Below are 14604 nucleotides of genomic sequence, written 5' to 3'. Positions count from 1 at the left end.
TACCTACACTGTACAATTTTATCTGCCAGGTAGTCCCAGACAATAATAAAGTTGTGACCGGATTAAAACCATATCAAGTGTCTCCTGACCTTCTTTTGGTATAGCTGGATGATGAAGCTAGCAGAAGATTTTAGAAAATATCTGTTCAGAGTTCTAACGCTGAAAGAAACATTTTAGCTTTATTTTTAAAGCTCACACCTTGTTTTTGAATCCACACTTCTCTCTCACTATATTTCCAAGACTCCATCTAACTGTTCAGTTTGTTTTTTAAAACAAATGTTTCCAATTCATGATCATTTTGAACTAATTAGTTGTTACTGCAATGTAAGAAGTACACTTTAAAAAGATATAAGCCACGTATTTTATTGCATCAGCTCTTGTTCTACTCCAGGTTTCTCAACATTTTTCTTTGAGGCCACCTCCCCAACATGCTATAAAAAGTCCACGGCCCCACCTTTGCAACAACAACTGTTTTTCTTCATATAAAAGCCAGGACCAATGTTGGGGGAGGGGGAGCAAGCAGGGCAATTGCCTGGAGCCCCACGCCACAGGGGTCCCCACAAAGCTAAACTGCTCAGGCTTCAGCTTCAGCCTCAGGTGGCAGGGCTCATGACCCGGGGCTTCGGCTTTTTTCCCTGAGCCCCAACAAGACTAACACTGCCCCTGCTTGGGGGATCCCCTGAAACCTGCTTGCGGGCCCCCAGGGGGCTTCAGACCCCTGGTTGAGAACCATTGTTCTACTCAACATCTGATTGAAGCAGCATGAGGAAAGGACAAGTTCTCCATCTCTACTGTGGTTTTTACTTTTAAGAAATCATAATTCATTGTTCACTTTGCTGGTCAACTCCTGTATCCCGCAGGGGAAGATGGAGGAAGCAGCCAGAAAAATAGGATGGGAAGGAGAAGAGAGTGGAATAAATAAATAAATAAATAAAAAATAAATAAAGACAGAAAGTAGAGAGAAGACAACAAATAAGGACAATGAGAGAAATGCAGAACAAGTTGCACTGTTTCTGCACTTTCCATAATCATTGTTTATGGTACGTACAGAGAGAAACTTAAAGGCTTGGAAATACATATTTTGGTAGCCCATGTAAACTAATATTCCCCCATGCTAACTCATCTAAAAATAATTTGGAGACACAACGTGCAATTTATTTTTTTAAAATATTCTACTAGGAATTCTTCTGCTCCCACCTAGATATTTCCCGGTATTGTTGGCATTCTGATTACTTTTACTCCTGCCCTAAAATCCTTGCGGATTAATGCTGCTTGCAGTCCTGGGATCTTGCACTGCTGGAGTTTTCTTTTTCTTTAAAAAAAAATGCAGGGACAGGGTGAAAGTTCTGGAGTACTTGTGGCACCTTAGAAAGTTCTATTACTCTGACTCACTGTTAGCTCCATGCCAGTAACTTGGAAGTTTCCTCTAGAAACATTCCAGCTACGAGGGACAGTGAACAATCATAGAAATAGTCAAGCTGATGGTGCAATTATTTAAGTCAATAAAGTGAGTGAAGAAAGGAGGAAAATTTATACCACATCATCAGTGTCAATGGTTCGTTTGAACTAAAACTATTCATATTGATTTAGAGTGCTTTAACATTTTTAAATTTTTCAAAAATAAATTAGAAGAGAATTTTGAAACAAAACAAAACAAAAAAAATCAAAGAAATCAAAATGTTTAGACTTCCTTGGTAGGTAGGGTTTTGGTTTGTGTGTGTTTTGGTTGGTTGTTTTTTGTTTTTTCTAAATATGAACAATTTGGCAAAAACAAGGATTCACAAACTATTTTGTTGTTTCCAAATCAGTATTTTTTGCTAAAAATAAATTTGGATGAAAAATTTCACCCAGCTCTAATAGTAAGTACCACTTGGAGAATATTACTGTTTCCCATCACCTTCCATCTTGGACAGTGTGGTCTCAGACTGCCAAGTAGAATATTTAATCTAATTTGCTCTGACAGATATTGTTTGCAGCCAAGGAAACATCAGTTGAACAAAATATTTGAGAGAAAAATTGGTCAATTTCATCTTCATTAGTGAATAGATGATATATTTAAGCTATGCAGTTTTTACATTAATAGCAAACATTTTCCATACTTACTCGCACAACAGGACTCCGTTTTCTAAAGCTGCTCGAAAATCTTTGGTTCCAAAACTTTTCCCAGTGACTGCCTATAAAGAAAATAACAGTGTTAATTTGTCTTTTAAAAATAAATTACAACCGGGCTAGCAACAGATTGAGAAGTAGTATTACAAGACTCAGGACTTCACAGTCAGAAATTTATATCCATAGAGTTCTTTGGAAGTAATATCATCAATAAAAACTTAAACATTCAAAGGAATGCAAGTTTGGTTTTTTATACCTCATAAGAAGAGTTTACATTTAAACTATATCAGGAAATTCCATCTCCTTCAGCATGAACCAATTTCCAATTACACACTGGGAATAGCTACCGTTATTTTCTAATGTAAACGATTGCTGTGAAGTGTGCAAAGCATGGTAAATTTGAAACAGAAGAACTAAACAATTTCCATGTTTCCCAGCTATTTTCAGTTTGCATACACACACTTTTCTAAAACTATGATACATAGTAGAGTGCAGAATTTTCTAGACAGCGGGTTTTTCAACTATATTTGTAAAAGAGAAATTAAAGCTTGCTATCAACGTTTGACTTATTCCATCCAGCCTTTACTCAATATATCCAAACTGATACCTATTTCTAGGATGAGTCATGGATCTTTACTGATGTGACTTTTTAAAAAAAATTAAGGTGGGGAAAGAGAAGTTAGTAAATTAAAGGGGAAATGGAAAAAATATAAAGCTTTTAAGGACCTGATCCTGCAACGATAAATGTGCATAACATGAGAGTAGTTCCACTATCTTCAAATCATTGTTCCTAAATAACCAAATGAGAATTTACATTTAAAAAAAAGCTTTCAGAAAGTTAAGTTTTTAAATTATTTTTAAACTGTGTTATGTCATGTTTATTTCCAAAGTGGCTATTGAGACAAACAAAACAGATTATCAAATAGAAAAATGAATACATTATGAAGCTCTTCCTGTTTGTTTGGTAGGGTGTCATGTGTTATTCCAGAATTCACAACAAATAACTAGGCAGGAAGACAGGGTGTTGACTTCTAGATAAGAAACTTCAAAACCATAAACATTCAGAAAACAAACAAACAATCTTGTAACAAAAATAGTGAAACTTGTTCTTCTAGATAACGTATATCATTTTCCTGTTTAAAAAAATGGTTTCAGCGTGTGCTTGTGTTTGAGACTATCGACTTATAGCTGGTTAGTGACATCACTTTAAGAGATATTAAAGTTTACCGATTAACACATCTGAAAGCAAGTTCAAGTAGAAGCACCCGCCCTGCCCTCCCCAAACATTCATAGGCATTTGTGATACACGTAACCTTATTTTAGTACCTTGTTCTCTTTCAACCTGTTTTACATACAATGAGGAACATTTTCTTCTTATATTGATTGTATTACTTACATTAAATTAAAGATTTAAATATAGACAGTTTATATAAGAGTTTGTATTCCATAAATTAAACTAGGCCCCAGATTCTGCAAACACTAAATTTTAAATCACCTGCGTTAGCTAGTAAAAGTGAACTCTAGAAGAGTGGAAATCATGTTTGCAGGACTGGGACCTAGAGTTGTAGTTATGATTCAAACTCAAAAATGACAGGAGGCACCGATCTAGTTAAATACTAAGTAACATACCTAGGGGGCAAATTTTATCCTCACTTGGTCTGCTATTTCGTTGATGTACATACTTAAAGTCAGGGCAGAATTTGGACTTAAATATGGACAGTTTATTCATAAAGCCACAATTGGAACTGTAAATGTGATATTTCTTCCAGTCAACACCGAAGTGGCTACAGTTGGGTGTTTCACGAAGCTGCAATGACTTATTGACCTATAACCCACAAACCAAGCACATCCCAATGTTGAAATTCCAAACAAATTTAAAAGTTCGTAATTGAAAATCTCATTTGCAGTTAGAGTGACCAGGTGTCTGATTTTCTACCAAAACACCCGGTCGAAAAAGGACCCTGGCGGCTCTGGTCAGCACTGCCGACCAGGATGTTAAAGGTCCAGTCAGTGGTGCTGAGGTTATAAGGCAGGCTAGAGTCCCAACCTGTCCTGGCTGGCACCATGTTGCACCCCAGAAGCAGCCAGCAGATCAGAATCCTAGGCAGGGAGTCCACAGGGCTCTGCACTCCCATGGGCCAGGAACCGCTGGCTGCTTCCACGGCACACATAGTGCGGTGCCAGAACAAATAGGCAGGCAGGCAGACTGCCTTAGACCCCCGCTGCGCTGCTGAGCAGAAGCCGCCTGAGGTTAGCCCTTGCCCCAATCCTGAGCCCAAACCCCCTGCCCCAGCCCCGAGCCTCCCCAAACCCAGAGCCTCCTTCTGCACCCCAAACCCCTCATCCCCAGCCCTACCCCAGAGCCTGTACCCCCTCCTGTACCTCAACCGCCTACCCCTGCCCGGAGCTCCAACCACCTGCCCCAGCCCAGAGCCCCCCCAAACCTGGAGCACCCTCATCCCCAGCCCCACCCCAGAGCCAGCACCCCCAGCCCAGAGCCTTCACCCCCTCCCACGGCCCAACCCCCTGCCTCAACCCTCCACACTCCAAATCCCTTGGCCCCACCCCCCAGCCTGTAGCCCCCTCCTGCACCCCAAACCCCTCATCCCCAGTCCCACTCCAGAGCCCACACTTCCAGCCAGAACCCTCACCCCATCCCATACCCCAACTCCCTGCCCCAGCCCGGAGCCCCCTCCCTGAGCCCCTCATTTATGGCCCCACCCCAGAGCCTGCACCCCCAGTTAGAGCCCTCACCCCCTCCTACACCTCAACTCCCTGCCCCAAGCCACTGAAAGTGAGTGTGGGGGAATGTAGTGAGCAGGGGTGGGGCCTCAGGAAGGGGGCAGGGCTAGGGTGTTCAGTTTTGTGCAACTAGAAAGTTGGCAACCCTATCTGCAGTAGTCAAAAAATACATTGCTCATTGAGACAGTAACTGTCTAACTCATTGAGAGAGTCCCTCCAGAACACAGAATTGGCTCTAGTGGCACAATGTGAGGAATCTTAACTTGTCATTGCTTATGCTGAGCCTGTTCTCTAAATAAAGAAAACTTCATTCTCCAGACCTGTCAATGGAGCACCTTTCATAACCACCAAGTTCACGGACACATGACAGCAGCTGGAAAAGACCCAACACTTTCCAACAAAAATTAGTCTGATTTCATTGTGAGGAGTATGCAGAGATTTGCATTAGACTTCTGGACTTGTTAAAATTATAAATCTAAAATTAAAAGACAGTTTGCACTAGACACATGTTAGCCTTTTAAATTAATTCTTTTTACAGCCCCTAAGGCATCTGCATTAATGGTGCTATATATCTAGTGGAAAAATTGTCACACTGATATATTTTAAGAAATTTTTAAATTCAGATAGGTTTACTATGAGATTCTGAATACTATAATAATAAAGAATAGTGTTGGAGACAAGGTGGGTGAGGTAATATCTTTTATTGGACCAACTCCTGTTGGTGAAAGAGACAAGCTTTCAAGCTACACAAGAATGGTGTTGGCATTCAAATAAAACTTCAGCACGGCCAAATTAGAGATCCTGGATACTGACTTTAAAACTTGATCATGATGTATAGCTAACTTAAAGGCCCCCTCAGTGAGCAATTTAAAATTGATGGCTTGAGATTGAGAAACACCACGTTTTCCACATTACACAGTTCACCATGTATTACTGGTCTCAGAACAGAAGTAGCCCATTTTACTTAAATTTTAATATTAGATTGTAAACTTTTCTGAGACGAGACCTTGTGCAGTGTAAGTATACCGAGAAGCATCTAGCACATTATCCTTATATGGTAATACCTATCTGTTATAAAACCTATAATTATTAATTCTTTGAAAGTGGGAAGAATTATTGTTTTTACACTGTTTCCATTATCAACATCCTTTCTTGAACTGAATGGCACTTTATTGCTGTCATAAATATAAAGGGAAGGGTAAACACCTTTAAAATCCCTCCTGGCCAGAGGAAAAATCCTTTCACCTGTAAAGGGTTAAGAAGCTAGTATAACCTCGCTGGCACCTGACCAAAATGACCAATGAGGAGACAAGATAGTTTCAAAAGCTGGGGAGAAGAAAAACCTCTGTCTGGGTGATGCTTTTGCCAGGGACAGAACAGGAATGGAGTCTTAGAATTTAGTAAGTAATCTAGCTAGATATGCGTTAGATTATGATTTCTTTAAATGGCTGAGAAATTAAGCTGTGCTGAATAGAATGGATATTCCTGTCTGTGTGTCTTTTTGTAACTTAAGGTTTTGCCTAGAGGGATTCTCTATGTTTTGAATCTAATTACCCTGTAAGGTATTTACCATCCTGATTTTACAGAGGTGATTCTTTTTATTGTTACTTCTTTTTTACTGTTTCTTCTATTAAAATTCTTCTTGTAAGACCTGAATGCTTTTTTCATGGTTCTTAAGATCCAAGGGTTTGGGTCTGTGGTCACCTATGCAAATTGGTGAGGATTTTTACCAAACCTTCCCCAAGAAGTGGGGTGCAAGGGTTGGGAGGATTTTGGGGGGAAAGACGTTTCCAAACAACACTTTCCTAATAAAATAAACCCAGATAAACGTTTGGTGGTGGCAGTGGAAGTCCAAGGGCAAAGGGTAAAATAGTTTGTACCTTGGGGAAGTTTTAACCTAAGCTGGTAAAAGTAAGCTTAGGAGGTTTTCATGCAGGTCCCCACATCTGTACCCTAGAGTTCAGAGAGGGGAAGGAACCTTGACAATTGCTGAAGTGAATTCCCTTTTTCCCATTTTGCTATTGAGAAGGGGGAAAGAGTGTGGGAAGGAGACATAACTCAGCTATTGGAATGCTGAAATACTTGATTTTTATGCTGTGACTTGTACTTCATAGTAGTACTAGACTGAAAGATTAAGGCCCAAGTTTGTAGGCAAGTTATTTAAGAACATATTATTGTATCCTTATGTTTTAACTTGAAACCTTGGATTATTTTAAGGTGCAAATGCACTTGTCACAAACAGGTTCTTTATATTCAGACAGCATCTTAGAGAGTTAATTAAGATGATGATATTGGTGAAGCACATACAGATGGAGTTGTATTTAGTACAGGCAAGTATAGTTGACATCATAGAAAAATAAGATTCTGTGGTTTAAGCATAACCAAACAAACCCCTGAATTGTGCATACTTACAGCCTCAGAGCCAGTGCAGAACAGAACAATCCCTAATGCTGACATACTTACAACATTACAGAGACTGGCAAGAGTAAAGATAAAGAACAGTAAGTGGAGATCACCACAAGAAATGACGACAATTTGGGCTGCCACCTACTCACTCACTCCTGATGTCTCACTTGTGAACATTCATGCATCAGGTTTTACACACCCATGATCATATTTACTTAGGTCTTGGCTCCTTATTCATGTGTTGCTTTCCGGGTACCCATACTCAGGGTTTCGATTGCTGACATAAATTTGGGTCAATACTCCATTCAGACATTTCCCAGTGTTTTTGGTATGTTAATGCGGTTAACCTCTTGGTTACCCATAGTAAAAAAATCCCCTGAAAATCCATTATTTCAAGCATAAACTATTCTTTTGCACTTAAGTGCTTTGTTAAAAACAAGTTGTTACTAAATCTTATAAACTCAGGTCAAGCTGCTTATGCTAATTCTGACATCCCTTATGCTAAAACACTTCTAACTACTATAGGCCACACTGGGCCTTAGCTTATTGCCTAGTCTTCCTTAACATTAATATCCATCCAAACTGTATGTTCTCCGACTAGCATTTCAGCTATATTGGTTTCATTAATTATTTTAAAAAGCAATTTCACACACACACACACACACACACACACACACAATCTGAAATAGGCTTGTTTCAGTGTCTCTCCAGGATCATATCCTGTGTCACAGGTCAAAAGACTGCATGTATGGAAAAATCTAAACTAATTGGCTACCTCTGATGGGTCTTTATTACTAGGGTGACAGTTTAATTCAAAAGGAAAAAAATGTATTTTGATATTATGGTAACAATCCGTATGAAAAGACCACCTTAAGTGAAGTAACATCATAACATGATATTGTATACCCTGTTACACATGGAATCAAAATACTTGAAATGTCAATAAAAAGTAAGTGATTTAAGCACTTCATTACTCATGACCATCTCTGTTCAATATCATCCTATTTGTTACATATCACTATAGGACAGCATGTTCAGATGTTAAGGATAAGATTTATGACTGTCTGCAACATGTTCTGATCCTTAGTCCTTAAAACAGGTTATGCAGGGTATGGTGCATTTATGTAATGGGCATAACTGATTTAGGGACATGACCAACCATTTAGACCATGGGCATATCATCTGACCTACCAAATACCAAAGGAAATAAGATTTGTTCTTGCAAGATGATCCATCTCTGCACTTCATCAACACCCCCATCTCTTTTCAGATTATTCTCTTTTCCTGCTGACTACATATCCTAGTATCATTTCAGCATTTTGGGAAGAGACAAATGAAAAGGATATCAGTCAGGGGATTATTTTTTATGTTACTTACACACACAGGGAAAGGGGGGGAGGAGAGGGCATGAGCACACGGGAATAACTGCTGCTGCAAAAAATATTAATTTGGTTTTTTTGGAGGGAGGTGTCCTCTCATACACACTTTATATACACCTTTGCAATTACTGATGCCAGGCAGTTTAATTTTCAAATCGATCCTTAATTTATACATTGTTTTAAAATACTTATGTGAAAACCACACAGTTAATTTTATTAAAAATCTGAAAAATGCCTGGGACACATCAAATCATCCTGCTAAGGGTTTTTTGGGGTGGTCAGAATTGACTAGCCACCCACTCTGGACCAGCAGAGGATATTATTGAAAGCCATGGGCCAACTGAACAAAGTACACATGGCACAGAAGAATACATTAAGAATCAATCTCGACATAGAAATTATATCTGGCGAGGTTCTTTGGTCTGTGTTATGAAAGTCCAAACTAGATGTTTATAATGGTCCCTCCTCGTGTAAAAAAGAAAGATGAGATCTGACATCATGCTGAAAAATGCATGAATGGTAACAACCAATAAGGGAGTTCGTCTCATATATTAATAGCTGTATTCGCAGAAACATGAACAGCTTTCTGATAAGGACAGCCCTCTTGAAAGTGTGTGTAAAACTTGCAAAATGGTTTCCTATATCTTACATGAAATATAAGGAAACAGCAAATAATCACTTTGTTCACATTAAATCCCTATTCTTAGGCTGCTACATAAAATATAATGGGAAGAGATTCAGAAGTTTGCTTTTCTCTACTCAGTGTCATGAAACATGATTACAGTTTGGGAGACTTGCAGCCAAAACTGGCCTTAAAAATGGATCAAAACAAACACTCATGGAGCAAAAATCTTTAACTGCAATTGTTAAGTCTCTCACTATTATTTATTATTAGAATTATGAGGCCAGGGCCTCATCATTCTAGGCACAGTAAAAATATGGAACAAAAAAAGTTTCACTTCCCCAAAGAATTTACAATCCAACTAACTATAGATAACCAGTGGGTGCAATGAACAGAGTGAAGGACAACAAAACAATAACTCAGGCATGATAAACAGAAGTCAAATCATATCAGTTGCTTAATCATTGTCAAGTTTTTGTATTTTCAGGCACCCTGGTCAGTTACTTCTATGCTACACAACACTGGCTGCAGCATGTAGTGTATGTGCAGCCACTAGGGCTGTTGATTAAATCAGTTAATTCATCTGATTAACTAAAAAAAAAATTAATCGCACTGTTAAACAATAGAATACCATTTGAAATTAAATATTTTTGGATGTTTTTCTACATTTTCAAATGTATCTATTTCAATTGCAACACAGAATACAAAGTGTACAGTTCTCACTTTATATTTTTGATTAAAAATATTTGCACTGTAAAAACGATAAACAATAGAAATAGTATTTTTCAGTTCACCTCATACATTTTTTGTTTTTATACAGTGCAAATATTTTTAATAAAAATATAAAGTGAGCACTGTACACTTTGTATCCTGTGTTGTAACTGCAATCAATATATTTGAAAAATGTAGAACACATCCAAAATAATTAAATAAATGGTATTCTATTATTGGTTAACAGTGCGATTAATCACGATTAAATTTTTAATCACTTGACAGCCCTAGTAGCTACATGAAAGCAAGCTGCAGCCACACAGCAGCGTGTAGCTACACGTGTCAGTGAAAGGCTCTGGCAGAGGGGAGGCAGCTGGAAAAGGTTTCAGCAGCTCCCTGCTGCAGGCAAGGCTCCAGCAACAGGGAGCTGGCAGAGCCTTTCCCCTCTGTGGGAGTCTTTTCCTATGGAAGGGAAAAAAGACTTGAGCTGCAGGGAGGCAGTGGGACATTACCCTGCTAAAAATAATAGTGTAAACAGGTAGTCACAGCTTGGATGAGCAGAGAGCACAAAGGATAGGCATGTACTCGCATACATACCCACACCCTTCAGGTATGTCTTTATGCCAGCTGCCTAAGGCATGCCCCACCAGCTACACTGCTATTTACATCATGTTAGGGGGCTACGCAGGTACGTACTCTACACAAAACAAAAGCAGCATGAAATGTAGACACACCCACAGAAAAGTTTTAAAGAGGGACTTCAAGGGTGAGAACAAAGTCAATTTGTGGATCTCTGTGGGGAGCTCCTCCTATGCATAAGAGATAGGGCTGCCAACTTTCTAATCACACAAAACTGAACACCCCTGCTCTGCCCCCGCCCCACCCCCACTCACTTTAACCAGGCTGGGGTAAGGGTGTGGGAGTGGGTGAGGGCTCCGGCGGGGGGTGCAGGCTCTGGGGTGGGCCTGGGGATGAGGAGTTTGAGGTGCAAGAGGGGGCTCCAGGCTGGGACTGAGGGGGTTCGTAGTGTGGGTGGGGGTGCGGGCTCTGGGATGGAACTAGGGATGAGGGATTTGGGGTACAGGAGGGGGCTCAGGCCTGGGGTTGTGATGTAGGAGGGCGTGCAGGCTCCGGGAGGGAGTTTAGGTGCAGCAGGGGGCTCAGACTGGGGCAGAGAGTTGGGGCACAGGAGGGGGGGTTTTGGTTCCAGCCAGGCGGTGCTTACCTCAGGCAGCTCCCAGTTGGTGGTGCAATGGGGCTAAGGCAGACTCCCTGGAAGCGGCGACATGTCCATCTCCTAGGCACAGGGGCAGCCAGTCTGCTCCGTGCACTGCCCGCACCCACAGATGTCCATAGGTGCCGCCTCCGCAGCTCCCATTGGCTATGGTTCTCAGCCAATGGGAGCTGCGGAGCCGGTGCTCAGAGTGGGGGTACTGCGCAGAGCCCCCATGGCCACCCCTTTGCCTAGGGGCCACAGGGACATGCCAGCCATTTCTGGGAGCCATGCAGAGCTAGGGCATGCAGGGAGCCTGCCTTAGCCCCAGGTCCCTGCTGCGCCACTGATCAGACTTTTAGCAGCCCAGTCAGCGGGGTTGACCAGAGCCACCAGGGTCCCTTTTCGACCAAGCGTTCCGGTCGAAAACCAGATGCCTGGCAACTCTAATGAGAGATAGCATGGAAGAAAGCACAAAAGTGATTCTTGGAAAACTTTTTAAAAACAGGTAGTCAAAATCAGCATCCTTTCAGACATCTCAAATGCACACAGAAAGACAGGTTTACAACAGTGCTTGCTGATGGAGCTGCTGACAGGTCTAGAGCTGAGTGAATCAGCATACATCCATCAGATTGGTGCAGGTTGGGCAATTTTTGCTGACAAAATTGACTTGGAATGCATAACAGTTTCTGGGGTCAAGGCAGACAGTTCAAATCACAACTGGCTGAACTGGTACAGCAGTTAATATAGGTGGTTCAAATGACTTACAAACCAAGTTTAGAAAAAAATACTTCTCATTTTTCTGTGCGCTGCATCAACCATTACTCTGAGCTTGCTATTCTAGGTTTCTATTTAATTAAAAGTTTTAATTTAATTAAAAAATTTAAAAAAAAAGCAATTTCAAGCCTTGCAGATGCTTTTAGATAACCAAAAGCCATTTCAGAGGCATCTACCAGGCATACCTTGGTAGCAGATAGCCAAGCCACAGCACAGGCAGGACTTATCAAAAGTTATCACTGGGCTATTGCCCTTTAGGAAAACTGAGTTCAAGAGCCAATAAGAATGATCCTAGTTCAGGTTAAGGAGGAGATTAAGATAGCAAGTTTTTGGTCACATTGTATTTCCTGATGGATGTAATCAGTGTTGTGACTGAAATCTTACTTTTTAAGGAGAGAATCTCTTCTTGTTTGAAACATCATAAGAGCTAGAGCGTATTATGCTGGAACTCACAGCAGTAAAAGACAGACGAAGTCTGAAAAGATCCTTGGGAAAAGTAAAACATGAAAACATTTCTAGGAACTTTGGAGGTAAATTAGCAGGAAGACATATCTTTACATTTTGCAGGTTCTACTGAATTTATTATACCAATCTCTTCAGGCTACAGCAGTCACCCTTCATGGGGCGTCAATGCTTTGACTCCACACAGAGGCCTAGTGATAAGAAAATTCATCCATTGTGGTAAAATACAAAGTAACAATCTTGTAGATCTCTCACCCAGGAACGGAGTGATTAGGAAAAAGAGAGAGTGCCCTATGTTAGTGGACCACTCAGAAGGTGCACTTAAACACTACCCTGGCAACAAATGACAGCACACATGCCTGTTTAACAAAGCTTTTAACCACCAACCCATCTACCTTTCTGGATATATTATCTTGGAGTAAATACCGTTGTCTTTGACCTGCAGCCCTGTAGTGAGAGGATGTGGGTTTTCCCACAACTAACTTTACCAAAAACAAGCCCATGCATATTTGTGTAGCAACACACTTCAGGACTTTATGGAGATCCAAGCATATATGCTTTGCAGTTCCACCAGGCTATTTGGTACTGGACTCAAGGGACACCAAGAGCAAAATATTCGTGGGCAATGACAACTCAACAACAAGCAGAGGCAATGGATGACCGAACTAGTGCTGCTTTGTATATTCAGACCTGCATTTCAAGCCAGCCGCACATGGTCATTTAGGTATTATAATTGTTGCTTGACTTTGAAATAAGTTAGTGTCATCTGAATTCTCACTCATTCCCAGAATGGTGGAGGTAGTGGCTTTCTGATTTCTATTAAAGCTAGACAGAGAAATTACACATGAGTTTAAACTAAAACAATAGAATAAAAAAAGGAATCTGAAAAAAAAAATAGTAAAACGCAGAACAAGAACCACCAAATCTCAAGTCTTACCTATGAACAGAAAAGTGAATATTGTCATCTTATTTTTTGCCCCAGGCCAATCACGTTACCACAGAACCACAAAATTCAAACAGCACAAGCTACAGAAATTCAGAAGCTCACTAAGCCATTGTGTTGCCTTCTAAAACTTGAGTTATACTGTACTGAACTGAAAAACCTTGATCATCATTACAAACTTGAATCAGTTTAGCATAATTTCTGCATTCCATTGTGTGTTTCTCAAGTGTGATCTCCCTAGGACCCTGGCACTGGACACCAAAGGCCATTATCTTAATTATTCTTATTTGTCCAGTGAGAAGTGACCCATGCCTATGCAAATTCACCCCATAAAAGAGCAATAGCAGCAGATGTCCTTGTTGGAGAGAATATTTAAAACCTGAAATTATGAGGGCATAATCCATTCAAATGTTGCTTTTGTGATATTACCCAGGCCCCTCAATGGGATTATATCCCAAGAGATCAGATTTTCCTATTATTTATTCTATAAACATTACATAGGTTCTGCTGATTGAGATGGGAATCCAGTTCAAAAGCAGCCACCCTATTTGAACGATATTTATTTGAACATTAAACTATTCTTACATCTCTTGCAACTAACTTTATTTTAATGAAGCATGGTCTTATTTTATAAACCATTTATTATTGCAGAAAATTAATGTTAGATTGGTAAATTGAAAGTTTCAAGTAGAGTTGAACTAATTGATTTTTCAGTTTCTGGCCAAGCTGGAAAAAAAAATCTGGAAAAAAAGTATTTCAGGTCCAGCTAAAACCAGAAATTTTTCAGTTTCTGGCCAAAACAAAAAAGCAAAAAACCTCTTGGTTTAAAAACATATTTTGTTGAACCTGAAGTGAGAATTTCTTGTTAATTTTCAGGTGTTCTTTACCCTTTTTTGGTTCTTTAAATAAACATCCTCAAAACAAAATATTGTTTTAAAACAAAAAACTAAACATTTCATTTTGAAAGAGTCAAAACAAAACAAACTTTTTTTTTTAAATGTTCTTTTTTTTTTTTTAATATGAAACAATTCACCAAATTCAACCCAAATTCACAAATATTTTCAGTTCCCGCAGCTCCAAACTGCATTTTTTGGTGAATAAACTATTCAGCCAAAAAAACCCTGCCCACTCTAAACACAAATTAGCAAACCTACTTACTCAACACTGGCTATTTCTGACTGACATTATAAGAGAGGGTAATTAAAAAAACAAAACAAAACAAAAACAAAAAACACAATCT

General features: G+C 39.8%; 1 protein-coding gene across 24 annotated transcripts in view; it reads right to left on the bottom strand.

Annotated features, from left to right (window-relative positions):
- The window catches only part of LMO7 (LIM domain 7), a 183312-nt gene that overhangs the window by 126045 nt on the left and 42663 nt on the right, over positions 1–14604 (bottom strand). For all 24 annotated transcript variants that reach the window (XM_043534123.1, XM_043534145.1, XM_043534097.1 and 21 more), the window contains one exon: positions 2104–2174. In XM_043534123.1, coding sequence (XP_043390058.1) covers positions 2104–2174 — 71 coding nt within the window. The remainder of the gene's footprint in view (positions 1–2103; positions 2175–14604) is intronic.

This window comes from Chelonia mydas, chromosome 1, assembly GCF_015237465.2.
Source record: "Chelonia mydas isolate rCheMyd1 chromosome 1, rCheMyd1.pri.v2, whole genome shotgun sequence".
Classification (NCBI taxonomy): domain Eukaryota; kingdom Metazoa; phylum Chordata; order Testudines; family Cheloniidae; genus Chelonia; species Chelonia mydas.
The sequence above is the reverse complement of the archived record's forward strand: the minus strand, read 5'-3'. Positions and strand labels throughout refer to the sequence as shown.